At 37.3% G+C, this 18,447-nt stretch overlaps 1 protein-coding gene across 2 annotated transcripts; it reads left to right on the top strand.

The window, feature by feature from the left end:
* Positions 1-100: 100 nt before the first annotated feature.
* On the top strand, positions 101-11,922 carry wu:fl23c11 (interleukin-17 receptor C). Of its 2 annotated transcripts, none has more exons than XM_023299245.3 (16): positions 101-232; positions 2,525-2,552; positions 2,655-2,789; positions 2,997-3,053; positions 3,165-3,277; positions 5,413-5,518; positions 5,600-5,641; positions 5,835-5,968; positions 6,062-6,124; positions 6,209-6,266; positions 6,357-6,577; positions 8,797-8,841; positions 8,938-8,989; positions 9,175-9,270; positions 9,353-9,391; positions 10,458-11,922. In XM_023299245.3, the coding sequence occupies exons 1-16, from the start codon at positions 101-103 to the stop codon at positions 11,267-11,269; spliced, it is 2,133 nt and encodes a 710-aa protein (XP_023155013.2). In that variant the 3' UTR covers positions 11,270-11,922. The 2 variants fall into 2 exon arrangements, with proteins under 2 accessions (XP_023155013.2, XP_023155012.2); XM_023299244.3 differs by having other exon boundaries at positions 8,794-8,841.
* The last annotated feature ends 6,525 nt before the right edge of the window (positions 11,923-18,447 follow it).

Here is an 18,447-nt window from a genome sequence, read left to right as displayed (position 1 = left end):
CGACGCGTAACGAGTTTTGTGAAGAAGAGTAGCGGAGGAGCAGAGACGGTGCGCCAGAGAGAAACGGTCCGTGCCAAGCGCAAAGGCGCACAACAGAAACATGGCTCTCCCTGCCCAACGGGTGCCACATGTTGTCTCCTTACTGTTTTTGCTGCTGCGCTTCTGGACGTTGGTGTCTTCAGGCGAGCTGGAGATGATCGACCGAGACGCACCTGAGCTCAGCTGCAGCGAGGTAACCTTCAGGAATGCGTTCAGAGAGAATACATGTGGAGCCAGGAGGTTTCGGTTTATTTAGTCATAATTACTATAATGCAATAATTACCGTGCTGTGATATCACAACACAGATACTAATTGCTGTTTGTGTGTTGGATAACACAACAACCAGACACAAATCAATTAGAGGTGGTTTCTAGTTTGGTTGATCTGCTGTTTAAACGTCTTTGGATTCTCCCGTTTTCTTTACTGTCAATGGATTCAAAGATAACGAGATTTAATGTCTAGGTTTCAGTTTTGAGGGTGAATTAGGCGGAACAAGACACACAGAGAAAGAGATCAGAGTTTAATGTCCATTACTTATTTACTAGAGTGTTGCAGCACGACACCTTACCCCACTGCTCCATTTCCAAGGAGCTTGAGTTCTCTCTGAATTTTGCTCCAGAGACGCAACAGAACCAGAGATTGATTTGGCTTTTAGGGATAAAATACATTAATTTGCATCAGTGTGATGCAGATATGTCAGATTATGACAAAGCAATGTCAAAGCAAATATGATATCCATCATAGAAGAGCAACAAATAAGACAAACACATATACTATGTAGAGAATAATCTAAGTTTTTATCAACACTTTTAGAGAGATGGCTGTAAATGGTTTGGACAACATTCTGGACAAACCTATCAGTGTCATATCATCATATGTTATGCTTGAATAATCATCACTTGTGCATTAACTGATATTTTACTGTTAAAACATGCTCAAGTTGGACTTCTTGTTTTTCATTATTACATTTGTGTCCAACTGTTTGTCGTGACAGGAGAGCCACATACAAACGCTTAACACCACCCTCCAACTCAGCTAACCATGTATCTATATCTGCATGATTAACAACGTAATGAAAACTATACAGTACTGACAGTTTGCAGTGAGCTGGTATACACTCAAGTACATGTGCAGTAAGGGGGTGGGGGTGGAGGTATATATAAATTGAGGGACAAATTTATGAAAGAAATACCCAAACTAAACATTTATCAGACATTAGAGAAAGTGCATGTATATATTGAGATGGGGCCTCATTTACTGGCATTTAATATCTGTGATGTCAAAGATCTTCTTTATTTTCTCATATAGTTAATATTAGTTCAACCTGGTGCTTAAATGATGACATCGTGACAGATTTCCAGTGTCTCACCATGACTCTGCCTCCAGTTAACATGGCCAGGTGGTACCACAGATAGTGGAGGTGAAGAGCTTTACAAGTTACAATAGTTAAAATTTCAAATAGCTTTTTGGTTAGTACAATTGTGTGTTTTACCTCTAATTTGTCACGTTTGTAGTTTCCTTTGCTGTTACATTGTGGAGTCCCAAAGTCTGAGACCATATTGAGTGTGTTTAATACTCTCATGTAAACCTGGATCTAATACAGACGTTGTTTTTTTGTTTAACCTTTTGCACATTTTCATATGGTGATTTTTAATATGCTGGATGACACATCATGAGCGAAATAAGCAGTCAACATGACTTCTGGAGGTTTCTTCTGCAACAGACCTCTAAAACCAGTCAGTCCACTTTGGAGCTTGATTGTGCAAAATGTTTCTTCAGAATTAGTTTTTGATTTGAGCTCGATTAAATTACTACACTGTTTTGACTTGCCATTGTGGAATGAAGAGTAGTTTTCCAATGTTTGAGCAGAGTTGTAGGTGAGCTGGTGTGCTCCAGCTGCAGGATGGATGGGGATGGAGGCAGGGATTTTCTAAAGAATGCAAAGATTGAAGAATCACTTCTGTAGAGTCACTTAAAGGCAGGAAGAAGTTATTGCATGGGGGAAAAAGTTCTAAATATGCAATTTTGATAAACAGAGATATGTTTTAGCGCTTTCATTATTACCCAGAGAAGGATTTTAATGGCCTAACAAAATGTAAATTTCTTGCAATCCATTTAAAAAAAAATGTTCTTAAAACTAGACAAAACAATTCAAAGGCATATACTTCCAGCAAGCTGTAAAGTAGAAATACAACAGAAAATATTTTCTTCCTGCCAGAAATTACGTACTATACTACTATCAAAAAACTGTTGGACATCACAAGTAACAATCATCATATCACTATTATGCTAATGTTGATGTTCATTCAAATATGTTCTTAAATTCAGTTCTGTTAATTTTTTATTAATGCTTGAATCCTTGAATCAAACGTACTTTTGCTGTCAATAATCATGATTTTTACTTGTGGTTGTTTTATTTCTGTCAAGAATCTGCACGTTTCTTTTGTTTCATTTGTTTTTAATCTCCATCTTTTCTTTCTTTAGGCTTTGACTGACTGCCATGTGAGCTCAGGTAGCAGCACGATCAATATGCGTCCATATCACGTCATAGCAATATGTCACATCACAATGAGTCTGCAGTTTGTCTGAAGCAGAAACATTCTTCCTTTCGCAGGCTATCAGTTCTGTGCTGCTGTGACGGATCCTTCGGGCCCAGTGGACATTGCTGAGGTGCAGCTTGAAGTCGTCCTGTGTTGTCCAGCCAGACAAGACTGTAAAATCTGCCTGCAAATCATCATCATTCTCCAAGGTAGCTTTGGCAAACATCATTAATGTTGCTGGGTGGAGTGGTCCCCTTAGATAAAGAATTTTCCTTAACGTAACAATTGTTTTCAGTGGTGCTGCATTGTTATCATAGCAGTTCAGTTTGTCAAGCCGTTACATGTTGGCCTCTTAAAACATTGTGTCCACTGCTGTGGTATTTATTGACTGCAGCTGCATTGTACATGTCTTTCAGAAGTAGACAAAGCAGCGGACGTTTCTGGGGAGTCCAGTGACGACAGTGATGACGAAGGTTAGTTTGTGCCTCCAAATGAGTAAAGAACCATTGGATTCATCATAAAAATGTTGCCTTTTCATGCTTTCTCTAATTCGGCGAGCTCTTTTTCTTTACTCTGTGTTACAGCTTGGGTGAAAGTGGCTCTCAGCTCCCCAGGTGCTGAAGAAGTTTGTAAGGCACTCTGGTTTAAACCAAGTTACTCCAGTTTAGCTCATCCCTCTAAACAGTCCACACATAAGGTAACATTAATCAGGTGTGAAGGGTTTACCTCATGTAGGTGTTTGTTTCTGTTGTTTATTACTTATTAACCTAGTTTTCAGTGGTGGAAAGTAACAAAGTAGTTCTGAAGTAAAATTTTGAGGTACCTGGACTTTGCTTGATTATTTCCTTTGTATGTTATTTCATACTGGACATGTCGCTAGTGCATTACAGGGCTGGCAAGAGACAGGCAATCATGCACATTTAAAGGCCAATTCATGAACCTACCAAGAAAACTCTATTGTGAAAGTTGACATCCAGAGCCTTATTGCGCTCTGAGGCAACAGTGCCAACTACACTACTGTGGAACCTCCAGTGATTCCAGAAACACAAAACAGGATTAGTTGAGGCCTACAATTCAGATATCATTGTTAGATGTTCCACCAGACAGCGGTTTCCCTTATTTAAGTAACTGCTGAGGCCCCCATATTTTCATTAAAACAACAAAAATTAAAGAAAAGTCCAAAAAATGAATACAGATTTGACACTTTATTAAAATTTACTGATATTTAAGTTAACAATACAACTGAACAGTACCACAGTATACTCATTTAAAATAACATTTTGTGTCATTCACAAGTCAGTTTTCTACCTCTGTGAAATACTCTTTGTTGAACTTAATTTATCAGGTTTCTTTTTAGCAGAAGCAGTAAAAGTGTGAAGTTCATTTTAATCTGAATAATTATACCTATAACTCCAAAAGCGCATGGCAGACTCGGCCGTCATATTCTGTGAACAAACTTAGAGACTTCATTCATGTCACCATCTATGTCTCCGTTATACTATAGAAGATACAGAGCTCATGTCCAGGTGTCCCTGAGCAAGACACCGAACCCCTAACTGCTCCTGATGGGTCATGGTTAGCGCCTTGCATGGCAGCTTCCACCATCAGTGTGTGAATGTGTGTGTGACTGGGTGAATGTGATGTATAATGTAAAGCGCTTTGGGTATCGTTACAGGTATAGTAAAGCGCTACATAAATACAGACCATTTACCATTTACCATACTTGTAATTTACTTGATCTTTCTAAATCTGGTATCTCTTTCAAACATGGAAGCTTCTCACTGTGTCATCCCAATTTCTTCTATATATTTTAATTTGTAAGAGTATCAGAGCAAACTTACAGATTCTCAGTGAGGTTTTATTTATACAACAGTAGACTCATGTCCATGGTTTACCTTCGAAAAGTTCTTCACCAGCATCAGTTTCCATTTAGATTTTTTTTCTGAGACATGCACGTGAACTTCAAGTGAACTATCAACTAGTACACTTTTATTGTTTTTTTTTTTTTCATGTCCAGAACCACTAATGCTCCAGCTGATTTATTACTCCGCCAAGGAACACAGTGGAGTTATGTGACGATCGATGTATGTTTGTCTGTCTGTTTATCTGCGCGCAACATTTCTCAAAAACTGGCTAACAGATTTGGATGAAATTTTCAGGGAAGGTCAGAAATGACACAAGGACCAAGTGATTAGACTTTGGCAGTGATGCGGCTTATAGTCTGGATTCACGGATTTGTAAAAGATTTCTGTGTTGTTACTAGACTGCGGCATGGCGTCGCTGTAATTATAACAAGTGAACACTACGTCAGCTGCCTGATGACGATCTTATGATTGCGATCCTACTACAAATCCACCTCTGCTGACTTATCAGGACTTATCTGTCAGAAATCATACAACCACTGAGCAGCCTTGGCGGAGTACTGCGCTCTCTGAGTGCTTTTCTTGCTACCTTCAATATCATTTTGTTTCCTGCTGTGTACAAGTTTACATTTAGAAAGCAGGGAAAGTATTTTGACACAGAGCTTTGTTTTTTTGTCTTTCCTAACCCAGTAATCACGTATCTCAACCAGCCACAGCAGCAAAATGCTTTCATGTATTGTGATATTAGTCAGTGGTGATATTTTATTGAAATACGTGTTGCATTGGTACTGTATTTTTCCATCTTGCTAGAGGATTTGAATGCTTCCTCCACCACTGCTGGTCTCTCTGCATTCCTGCTAACCAACATGATCAGAGACTACTTTCTATTTATCATTATATCTTTATCTGTATTTATCTGTTATTCTGTGATTTTAATACTTAATGTTTACAACATGTCCTGCAAATACAGCTGCTGCTGACAGAGAAAATGGAGTTTGGCAGTCCTGTTGTGGTTTTGGCTCATTCAAAGGAAACACAACACATCCAGAATATCACTATTCCATCCTTAGAAGAAGGTGAGTGTTATAATGTGGGGAAAAACACCCAGGATAGCAGAGCAGTGTCCCTAAACATCTACCACTCTCTCTTTCTTTCAGTTTGCTCCATGAAGCTTGATTGGGCCGTGAAGGAATGCAATGGTAAACAAGCTTGTAAAATTCAAAACAATATTTGAAGACAAATGTAGTAGCTGTGTGTTCTCTGCCTCCACCTGTTGTCTAACCAGTCAAGCATGTATTGCGCACATGCTGCTGAGTGTGTGCCAACAAAAAGAGAGCAGTTGTTGGTCCAGCTCATGTAGAAGTAGTGATGACTGACACATTTCTGTCTCAGTTCCCAAACTGCGAGTAGCGACTGATCAGAAGAAAAATGTGGTCCTTCTGCAACTGGAGAACACTGATACCAGACAAGATGAACTCATGTGGCAGATGGTTTGGAATGGAAGCCCTGGAGAGGTTCTTATATGGGTGAGTAGATCCTGAATGACATTGACATTATACTCATAGCATCGTATTAGTCTGTGTAATGTGTCTTTGTAACTTCTTTTCTGATCTGTGCAGCCTAAAGGCAAGACAGAGATGATCATTCCATCAAACTATGTTGCACCATGCCTGTGCTTCAAGGTAGCTCACATGTTAACTAACGCTGATGCAAGCATTTTGCAACTAAAAATTAAATGTAAAAAAGAAAACCCACTTTGTTCACAGGTGTGGTGGAAGGGAAAGGATCTTCAGAGAGATTACTGCCCTTTCAAAAATCAACAAGGTAAGGGAACACCCATTAGTCATCCTCAGATAAAGTCACATGGTAAATTAATTCATTGGCACACAGCTCAGCATTGTTTTTCTTTTTCAGATGCACTTGAAAGAATGCGACACAATGTGTCGGTGTCTGTGGTGGAGGCTCAGATGAGGACGGGGGAAGCAGGGCTGAGCTGGAATGTAACTGCACCCTGCAGGCTGGAGGCAGAGGTGTGGCTGTGCAAGAAGAACCTGGCAAGACACCAGTGTGAAGAGGTGACGGGCTCCAGACAGAGATTACAAGCTGGCTGGAGCACAACACGCAGTGGACACTGGGTAAAAACTCTGAAGAGCTTGCATGCACAGAGCTGAACCACTCAGGCTCAATTCCTACAAAGCTGCCTTGTTTGTATCCAGACCTGCAGCCAAAATTTTAGAAATACAGCGGTCATGAATCTCTAAACCCTCACCCCTCTTAGATAACTGACCATAAACCATAAAGATCTATATTTCTTTTAGGAAATTAAATATTAAATATTTTATAGGTTCAAATAAATGTTCAGTCATACTTAAATTACGTACGTCCCAATGTAAAGGTCCAAACTAAACCATTTAAAAGCCTGTTCAACACACTGACAGGTTTCATTTCTGGGGGAACTGCTGAAGGCTCTCAATTATATTTATTTTGTTGGCTCTAAAAATGTTCAAATGACTTTAATACCCAAGCAGGGTTTCCCATCAGGTTGGCAAAACTGTGGAAAACTCATCACCTCAGGAAAACAGTGCAACTACAACTTTAACCTCTTGCTAAGGGACACATACTGATGGCTTTACTGCAAAGATTGCCCAGTTTAAATAATGGCTGATCACATTACAAACCAAGCCAGATGCTTTAAGAGTCACTTCCTGCCTTGCAAGCTGGTGGCAGATTCTTTCATTTCAAATACACAATGAAAATTCTCTTCACACTCTATTTATACTTGTTAAGAAGGGTGACATAGGGAATATATGGTCACTATGGTTTTTGTATCAGTCATGATCATGAAGAAATTTAAAAAATACTGCTACATTAGCAAGTTATAATGTCAGAATATTAAACCTAGAAGACACAGAATGTGCATAAATATAAAACGTCACCTCGATGAAGACGTAGACTATCAGGTCAAATGAGTGAGACTCACTGATAATGAAAGTAGTCAGAGTTTTGACACAAGTTAACAGGAGCTCATGTTCAGGTTGATTCAAGAGTCAACACCTTTATTTATCACAAACACAATTATACATAGTATAATGCGTAGTGAAATGCATTGTGCACCTGTTCCAGACCGAAACAATAAGAATAAAGAATAAAAACACACAAGAAATACAGATAGATAGATAGAAATATTAAAAATAAATATAAATAAAAGTGTCAAATAGTGCAAAATAACATTTATATATATATATATATATATATATATATATATATATATATATATATATATATATATATATATATATATATATATATATATATATATATACAAGGCAAAGCGTAAACAGTTGTCACTTCCTGAGTTTTGCAGGAGACCTTCTGAGTTTCTGAAATACCTACAGAGTCTGAGAGCAGCAGGATCAATATGAGTGACTCTATAGCAAGGGAGTTGTATACATTTAAGCATATAGCACAACAGCAGCAACCTCACTTATTACAGGATCTAATAGAAGGTCACACTGTACTTGTCTTTACCTCAGACAGATGAGCTTTCACACAGAGAAACAGTTCAGAAGCTGCAGTTAAATCATTTGTGGTATAGTGAATTTAGGTTTAGTGTTTGGTTTATAATGCATTATTGTGTGTATTACATGCATATCATGGCTCTCTCCATCACTGTCATCTGTATGTCAGAATGAAGCTTAATATAAAATGGCCTTAATGACAGAATGCTTTAACAGAATGATAAAGCCAGCAATGTTACAGATCCCCTGTCTGACAAAGACTGTACATAAGCAATATCCACACCGGATACTTCCATCTTAGGATGCACACTTACTGTCTACACAATCACATTTAGACATGGAAGTTGCTGAGCTGTGGTTCAATGATGCTGTGAAGGAACTAATCTCCTGTTTACAGGCTACGAATCTGTATCTGCAACCCGATGGAAGCAGTGTGAAGGGCTGTGATGTCTTCTCTGTTGTGGTCTGAGATGTTTTTGGGAAGGGACCAATAATTTTAGAGGCATTGTGTGTGTGCTGCATATGAGTTTGTCCCAACTGGACGCAATGAAGCAGAGGTACCAGTGAAGGAGAATAGGTTGAAGCATGCTTTTGTAAAGCAGCAGCAGAAGGCGGAGGATTTCAGAGAGTGTTGTGAGTTTGTGGATGGAAGAGAGTCTTTGTTATCAGCATTTGTGAATGTCACTGTTGCATTGATTTGAGAACAGCACAGTTTATCCTCCAATGTGAGGTATTTGCAGCACTCTACTAACAGATGTCACATCGTGGTTAATGATGAATTTTCTCTTTTTCTTGCACATTCCTTAGTGATTCATTTAATTCTTGTTTTTCAGCAGACAGGAGAGTTCAACGTGTCGTCCCACCCTCTGCTTTGTGTTCAGGTGACACTCCTATTAGAACTTAATATAAATGAAATATGAAACTATTATTTCTTACAGCACACTGTGCTAACATTAGCCTTTTTTCTTATTCTTTAGTTAAACATTAAAGGGATGAAGTCACACTTGGAGCCCCAGTGTCCATTTACAAGTAAGCCTGCTAATTATTGTCCAGATCCAGATTAAATGAGTAATGTTTGACTCTAATCATCTAAAAACAACCTACATTTTACATTCCTATGTGAACAATACTTCCACATTAGTGCTCTTCACTTTACACAGATACTTAATACTGTTATTGTGCTGGTGAAACTAAAACTTAGTTTCTTTTTCCAGCATCTCGATCGAGATGGAGCGTTCCTCTTCTCATCGGATTATTCCTGATATCATTGACCATACTAGGAGCCTATATTATACAAGGGATCCTGAAAGGTCAGCTGTCCATTTGTGGGTCACTGAATATTAATAGTACATTTAGGAAAATATCTTAATCTGATCTCTGTGTTCCATCCAGGTTATGTTTGGAGATGGTTGAAAGAGGATGATGTTAAAGGTATGAGAAAACCTGATATTCATTTCCCCACTAGTGGACTATTTCCCACTGTTTCTCACATCTCCTTTACACTGTTAATATTACATGTTCATACTTTTATTCAAAAGTCAGTTGGGGTGTAAGAATGTTCATGTTTTTGTCATTAAATGTTCACTATATAATACTCGTTTTTGTGCGTCTGTATCTTTGCTAGTTACAGTAAGCTGCTGTTGTAGCTCATTTTTCTCAGCAGGAATAAAAACAACATCTAATATCCTATTGCACTGTTGGAATAATCTTAAAGAAATAGAGAAATGATTGAGGAAGTACACAGATTAGAGCGTGAGATAAGACAGTTGATGTCACCTTTCTATGAGCCTGTTACAAATCAGGCTACAGTCTGCACAAAGACTGGAAGTGGAGAAACATCTAGCACAACATCTGGTCATAAAATCATATGGATTTAACAGAGGAGGAGCAACATGTTCATTAGTGAATTAGTACATAATTAAAAATGTTGAGCTATCAGATTTTTTATATAAAATGTATTAAACCTGCAATAACATTTTTTGCACACTTGGGGGCAGAAGAAACGGTAGACAGATCCTCATGTTTTCAGTTGGTTTGTCAAATTTGAGGTATTTACACATTCAGCAGGTATTGATTGATTTAAAACAGAATTCAGCTGTAGTACATAAATTGATTTGCCTACTTTTTTTTCGCAGTCTTGAGTTCAGGTTTTAAAGTCCTTAAAAACTTCTAAACGTGTGTTTATTCTACTAATTATGAAAAAATGTGTCATTTTAAATACTATTAATTGTAGAGGAAAGAATTATTCTCTTATCTCAATATGTTGACGGAATCTAATTTTATTTGAACGTTGCCATAACCCAAAAAAAGACTGATACAAGGAACTTCAGTATCTATTTTATTTCTTCGTTGAGCCTAAAAATGTGTTCTTAGAGTGTATAATGGGTTTTAGACTCTGCAACATGATATAATTTTTTCGCACGGACCCATTTCACATTGTATTTGCATTAACATTTGGTTAAATGTTGATTATAACAGTTTTAATCTTCTGTTTCAGGGGCGGTGGGTGGCGGTCATGTGGTGCTGCTGTACTCGTCTGAGGATGACCGGGGTCTGCCAGGGTTGCTGTGCCATTTGGGTTCATCCCTGCAGGCCCTTGGCTTCAGTGTGTCTCTGGACCTGTGGAGCCAGGCTGAGCTCAGCATGCTGGGCCCGGTGCCATGGCTCCACTCGCGATTGGACCGACTACAAAGGCAAGGGGGCAAAGTGGTGCTAGTCCTAACCCGGGCCACCTGGACAAGGGCTGAAGAGTGGGGAGCTCGGAGCTCGGAAAGAAGCACTCCCGGAGAGAGGAACAGAAGCAAAGAGGAAGAGGAGGAAGGAAGAAGCTACGCTGCCTCTTCTCCGTGTGCAGATGTGTTCAGTGCTTCGCTGAGCTGTATTCTAGCAGACTATTTACAGGGCCGTGCGGGTGAACGGTTTATGTTGGTGCAGTTTGAGTCTCTGCCGCCTGAACTTCCGGGTAGTTTCCGGCCGCTGCCACAACTTTTCCGCGGCCTTCACGTCTACAGCCTTCCCTCCCAGAGTCTGGGCTTTCTGACTGAACTGGCTGGAGCTCAGCAAGTGGCTACTGCAGCAGCTAGAAGGAAAAGGGCAGGCGGGCTCAGGATGGCATCTCGAGCTCTGGCCCAAAGGCTCTCTGGGTTTACAGCAGGGACAAATGTATTACGGCTTGCAGGGATGTCCCAGAACTGTGTAGGTGTAGGAGTGGAGGACTCTGGGGAAACTGTGCCCTTACAGCCATGTCTTATTACCCCTCCATCCAGCCCCGATACAAACCCCAAGGTCAATGAAATGGAATGGGTTTGACAGCAGGAGAGGACAGCCAGGCTTCAGTGTTAGGATGATCAGCCAGTAATAACTTAAAAATACCTGACGTGACGCACTGGGAGATGCTCAGGAAAATATCAGTATTAGTTTGCAGCTTTTGTCTTTGCTGATCTAAAGTCTGTTTTTAAATATCTGTTGAAAATGAGGAGTTTTATGTTTGTAGCAGCAGAAACAGCGGTTTGTTTTTCAGATAAAAGCTGGATTAATGTAGCTTGAGCTGTTGAGGGTCCAGAAAAATGAAAGCATTCAACGCTGAACCACCAGAAAATACAAGGAAAAAGAGGTTGTACGCAGTTTGAATGCAAAGTACTCTGTGGTGATGATACTTCTAAAGCAGATTGGCTTAATAGGCCATTAAAATTACATGAAAATGCAAAAAAATATGTCATTGGCACTCATTTTTCAAGCTTAAACCAAGTCATTGTGTGTGTTTACACCTTTACAAGTACAGAACATTTTGCATGCACATGTATTGCATGAAAAAAACAAATAAATGCACTGTCTCTGACTATATTCTGACTATATGAATATATTCAACTCCTTCGTCCAAGCGTGTCGAGTTGGTTTTATACTGTGTTTTGTCTTACCATTGAAACTGCATTAAATAAAGAATTCATCTTGGCAAAGCTTGACTCATTGTTAACCTTATGACACATCTTTAAAAAAAAAAAAAAAAAAAAATTCACTTTAAGCCGTTCCACTTTTAGTTGATTCACTCCATCTTAAATCTTAATTGCTGTATTTATTCTTAATGGTTTTGTTTTTTTAGTAATTATTGAAAATATAAAAATAATTTCCATTTTTTTTTTGCATGCCTACACCTTCTGTATATTTGTGTCGTTACTCAGGTATGTAGCAAATGGGCCTCTTCCTCAATCTAGCTCCATGTTTAAGTAAAAGGTGACAGTAAGCTCTGCTGAAAACAAAACAATTCATGTTTCATGTGTTTGCAGAGCATTTTCTTTGTGGGAGCAAATTCACGCCATGGCTTACAAAATGTTCTGTTCATAGGTTTTGTCAACACAACACAGGTTTTGACAACTAAAAACACAGTAGTGTTCCAAAATTAAACACATTTTCTAGTTTTAGTTTTAGAGCTCTGTCATTATACAAGAAAATGGTACAAAACGACAGAAGCAACAGTTGGTTTTATGTTGACTGTCACCAATTGCATCTAATTCTAAAATATATTTGCAGAATTAAACTTATAAAAAATAATGAAGCAATTAATAATATGGTCTTTTAAAAAATTATATAACACATTCAAATTTATTTAAACAGTCTTTATATATATATATATATATATATATATATATATATATATATATATAAATAAAAATAAAAATCTCTATTAATCTCTTCTTTAAAAAAATCTTGTGATTAATCAAAGTTACAGATTTTTAAATTACCTTACACATATAAATTCACATTCATTTTTATTATGTGAAAAAATGACAATGTTGAAAAAAAATCTGTTTAAAATGCCTTTCTTTAAAAAAAAACTTCAGTATGAGTTCTATGGATTTTGGAATGTTTGATATTTGTTGATATATATATATATATATATATATATATATATATATATATATATATATATATATATATATATATATATATGAAATATGAAATATGAGACTGAACACAGCAGGATATGAATGCAACACAATAGAATGTTGGATTTTGTCCTGTTTTTTAATCATATGGAAATGTAAATCTATTTTATTCTAATGTATTATTAGCATTAACATGAGCTGTACAGTTATCTCACTATACACTGTTGTAGAGAAAAAAACTGAAGCAAAGAACAGAGATATTAACTCAGAACAGCAGTTATTGATCCGTTATGATTGATCAGCTGTGATCTGCAGGAAACTTAGCTACAGTTTACAGTTAACTAGTTTATGACACTGACTAACCTGATTTAGCATCAGCGTTACAGCCACTAAATGAGGAAACGTAATCTCAGATTTACAGAACAATTTTAAAACACCACGTTAGAACATGTTAATATCAGAGGTGTTACAACCCCGGCTCGGGGGGGAAGGGAAGCAACATAAACAGTTGTTGGTGGAAAAATCAAATTATTTATTACAGAAAAGGTTGAACAGAAAATGTGCAAAATACTATACAAACTGAGGCAGAACTGAGGAAGAGGGCTGGTGGGTGCTGCTCAAATCAAAGAAAACATCAAAACACAAAAAGAGTTCTCATAAGGAGAACTTAACGCTACCATCGCGGTGGACAAAAGAAAAACGGAACAAAAAGGCTCACTAAAGAGGAACTGGCAAAACAAAACTTACACACGAGTCAGCACCCCTAATCCTGGTGAAACCTAAACAGAAGGAACTACCTGGAATGAAGTGAGGCTGTATCAGTTTTTAATTCGAGGCCTGGCCCAATTCCTAGCACACACAGACAATCTTGCCTCGACCACACAGTAACACAAAACGGCACGCTAGGAGCCAGCTGCCCCGTTCAGTGGAACTGCCAACTCTTTTAAAGGAGTTGGCAGTTTTCGGTTGGACAGCCTGGTAAGCGCCGCACCAATCACTGGGACTCCCGGCCGCAGCCACGCCTCCGTCGTCGTGGTCCAACCAGGGAGTGGGGATCACACATCCCTATTTGCATAGCCACAACATTGTTAAAACACACACACCCGGGGTAGGAGGCGCTGGCCGTAACAGAGGTTACAGTCTGATGTTAACCTACAATAACTTCACTGCTTTATATGTGACGTTGTCCAGATGTGGAGAAGAGTACAACTCGTTACAAAAATGACTTTCCTGTAGAGTTTATCTTCACTTAGCAGCAGCGTTGGTAAACAGCAGAAGCCGTAAATGTGGGCGGGACAGAGAGGCCTCGGCTCTCAGTCTGACCAATCACTGCTCTCCGGCTCTCAGTCAGTATGACCAATCACTGCCCTCCGGCGCTCATTCTGACCAATCATTGCTCTCCGGTTCTCAGTCAGTCTGACCCATACATAGATATTCATATCTCTGGTAGCTGCAGCTCCCAGTGAACAGGAGGATTTTATTAGAGGAAGTCAGACAGTCACGCAGAGAAACATTAGACCTCACACTGAAACGGAGCTACAGCTCTGTGTCTTGTAGAAGATTTATTTTCAAAGCTACATGTGTGACGGTAATAATCCGTGCCAGAGCAGACCTCATTAGCACTTCCGCTAGGTCGGCTAACTTTTCCGGTCACTCCAGGGATGCTGTTGTCGGTAATGTAGCGAGAATATGGATTAATTTTTTGTTTGGGCTTGACAAAGACAAGAACAAAAATATTCAGAGCAAGAGGAGCAGCCAGCTAACGCTTATTGCAGTTTGATTTACATTTTCAAAATCACATTTTTGAAATCACGTAACTTTTCCGTAAAACAAATCACGGCTTTTATTTTGCAAGAGATACCTGGAAACGTTGTTTATCCGTAATTCCGCTAACTTGACTGAACGTGGGCTTAAACATCAATATGATGTACAAATGCAGATGGACTTCATATATTTCATTATGCAGATATTTTTTTTATTGATGTCCAGTACATTTTATAGACATTAACATACTTGATAGAAATATTATAAATGAATATCTGTTTCCTCATAATAATTTAGTTAATGCAATTAAATGTTCATCAGTGATTAATCTTTAGTGTGAAACTTTTACTTTGCACCTATATTTTTTAAAAATGTAGGTCATTTTAAGGTAAGACATTAAAGGATGGTTTTCTTAGGTAAATGAATTTAAGGTTTAATTGACTGAAATCTTGCAGTCAATGTTGTGTTTCTTTCAATTTGAAATATCTCGATTTAATTAATACAGCTCAGTCAGTTACATTTTATATTAAGAATTCTTATTCAGTTTAACACTAGATGACATATCAGATCATTGAGTATTTCAGAGCCATTTTTTTTCTTTTCAATTATCTGTATTTAAAGTGATATTATTAAAATATAATTGCAATGAAACAGCAGCAACATAAGAAATGACCAAATATACAAAGGAAGTGCAGCTATTTTAATATAAAAAAATACTCTATCAGAACATGGTCAAAGTGCAGCTAAATTTAAGTTAGCGAAACTACGGATAAGCAATGTTTCCTTTTACTTCCAGAAAAACAAAAGCCTCATATTTGCTATTTATTTAAAAATCACTAAAAGCAACACTTCTACCAAGTTTGTTTTAGTTTGTTGGTATATATCGGTGGAGCAGCAGCACATTTTCCACAGACAGTTTTACTGTCCGTTGTCTTAATCAGTTTTCAGTTCAGTATTTCAGTCCTTCGGCTGATTGGACCAACAGACACTGAAGGACTCCGACAGCTGGTCAGTAATAAATGATAATTTACTGATTGGTGCCGGTTTTAATGAACTTTATGTTCAACTTCAGAGTCAGATATAATGTGAGCAGTGAACCCCAGGAGTTGGTGCACTTTATTTGTGTGTGTTGACCAGAGAAGAGAGTTAGCATCCAGTGAATATTAGCTTTAATGTGAATTAGCGATGCGAACCAAGCTAGCTGACCAGTCCTGATTAGCAGCTAAATGTAGCATCAAGCTAACGATGTTTGTGTTGTTTCCTGTCAGCAGCTGAAGTGTGTTGTGTTCCTGTCATGGTTCATTAAGTTCATAAAACTGTGGCTGGTTGACGTTAATGTAACGTTCAGGAAACGTAAATGTAATTAAAACAAAAACGTTACTGTTCCAGTTGTCAGTAATCAGCTTTAATTTAACACTAAAACAGACTCTGATAGTTCTAAATGACATCAGTTTCATGAATTTGTTGAAAATTGTCTGTTGTTGTGATGTTGCTGCTGATTCATTAAAACCAGATGATCCATGTTGAAGATACATTTAGTTCTAGTATCAGAAGTACAAGAAGGAAAATGGAAGTTTAATTCTGCTACGTCAGAGATCTCAGGAATAAATTAACTAAATGAGTCTTTATGCCTCCAAATTTATTTTACAATAATGAAATAATGAAATAATCACAGATAATAAAAATATAAATTGCAGAGAAAACCTGAGAGAATAATTTCCTGAAAAGTCTGTGAAGGAAAAGCAGCTTTTTATCCTGAAAGATCAGAATAAACTCCAACATCTGCATCTGACAGCATTAAGTCAACCAGAAAGAAAAGAAAAAAGAAAATGACTTCTTTCTGATCACATGTGTTCCGCTGCTCACAGACTGCTGCTGCTCACATTCTTCACATTTATAGTCCACTTTTAAAAGTTCAGCAGACAGGTGCTCTGCTTTGGAGTGTGACGATGTCGTCGGTGATGTGGAGAGTGAAGTTTCCGTTTCACCCACAGCATGCTTTAGGGCAGCCGGGTCGGACTTGATGTTTAAGATACTGACCGACAGCTCAGATTTAACTGTCTGTAGTTCCGTTTTGATGATTTATTTTTTTCGACATAGACGTTTTTTTTGCGCCAAAATTCATGATGATTTTTTTTTTTCAAAGAAAACCTTTCTGGAGTGTTTTTCACGGCCTCTTTTACATTATTTCATCATATGGCACGTTTTTACAACATGTTCAAAAATGACATTTTTTTTTAGACATAGTATACTATGGCGTTTTTTTGCGCCAAAATTCATGATGATTTTTTTTCAAAGAAAACCTTACCATTGTGTTTTTCAAAGCCTCCTTTACATTATTTCATCATATGGCATGTTTTTTCAACATGTTGAAAATTGGATTTTTTTTTCGACATCGTATACTATGGCGTTTTTTTTGTGCCAAAATTCATGATGATTTTTTTTTCAAAGAAAACCTTTCTGGAGTGTTTTTCACGGCCTCCTTTACATTATTTCATCATATGGCGTGTTTTCACAACATGTTGAAAAATTGGATTGTTTTTTCGACATAGTATACTATGGCGTTTTTTTGCGCCAAAATTCATGATGATTTTTTTTTCAAAGAAAACCTTTCTGGAGTGTTTTTCATGGCCTCTTTTACATTATTTCATCATATGGCACGTTTTTACAACATGTTGAAAAATGACATTTTTTTTCCGACATAGTATACTATGGCGTTTTTTTTTTGCTAAAATTCATGATGATTTTTTTTTCAAAGAAAACCTTACCATAGTGTTTTTCACGGCCTCCTTTACATTATTTCATCATATGGCACGTTTTTTCAACATGTTGAAAAATTGGATTTTTTTTTCAACATAGTATACTATGGCGTTTTTTTTGCGCCAAAATTCATGATGATTTTTTTTTCAAAGAAAACCTTTCTGGAGTGTTTTTCATGGCCTCTTTTACATTATTTCATCATATGGCGCGTTTTTACAACATTTTGAAAAATGACATTTTTTTTCCGACATAGTATACTATGGCGTTTTTTTTGCGCCAAAATTCATGATGATTTTTTTTCAAAGAAAACCTTTCTGGAGTGTTTTTCATGGCCTCTTTTACATTATTTCATCATATGGCACGTTTTTACAACATGTTGAAAAATTGGATTGTTTTTTCGACATAGTATACTATGGCGTTTTTTTTGCGCCAAAATTCATGATGATTTTTTTTTCAAAGAAAACCTTTCTGGAGTGTTTTTCATGGCCTCTTTTACATTATTTCATCATATGGCACGTTTTTACAACATGTTGAAAAATGACATTTTTTTTCCGACATAGTATACTATGGCGTTTTTTTTTTGCTAAAATTCATGATGATTTTTTTTTCAAAGAAAACCTTACCATAGTGTTTTTCACGGCCTCCTTTACATTATTTCATCATATGGCACGTTTTTACAACATGTTCAAAAATGATATTTTTTTTCCGACATAGTATACTATGGCGTTTTTTTTTTGCGCCAAAATTCATGATGATTTTTTTTTCAAAGAAAACCTTACCATAGTGTTTTTCATGGCCTCCTTTAAATTATTTCATCATATGGCACGTTTTTTCAACATGTTGAAAAATTAGATTTTTTTTTCAACATAGTATACTATGGCGTTTTTTTTGCGCCAAAATTCATGATGATTTTTTTTTCAAAGAAAACCTTACCATTGTGTTTTTCAAAGCCTCCTTTACATTATTTCATCATATGGCATGTTTTTTCAACATGTTGAAAATTGGATTTTTTTTTCGACATAGTATACTATGGCGTTTTTTTTGTGCCAAAATTCATGATGATTTTTTTTTTCAAAGAAA

This window comes from Amphiprion ocellaris, chromosome 8 (assembly GCF_022539595.1).
Source record: "Amphiprion ocellaris isolate individual 3 ecotype Okinawa chromosome 8, ASM2253959v1, whole genome shotgun sequence".
Taxonomy (NCBI): domain Eukaryota; kingdom Metazoa; phylum Chordata; class Actinopteri; family Pomacentridae; genus Amphiprion; species Amphiprion ocellaris.
This window is presented reverse-complemented; position numbering and strand designations above follow the sequence as displayed.

What these genes read in the sequence shown, in the direction of transcription:
- wu:fl23c11 (XM_023299244.3), top strand. Translation starts at nt 101, where the DNA reads ATGGCTCTCCCTGCCCAACGGGTGCCACATGTTGTCTCCTTACTGTTT. An exon ending in GGCCGTGAAGGAATGCAATG is followed by an intron (nt 5,642 to 5,834) that starts GTAAACAAGCTT and finishes TTTCTGTCTCAG; the next exon opens with TTCCCAAACTGCGAGTAGCG. An exon ending in CCCTTTCAAAAATCAACAAG is followed by an intron (nt 6,267 to 6,356) that starts GTAAGGGAACAC and finishes TTTCTTTTTCAG; the next exon opens with ATGCACTTGAAAGAATGCGA.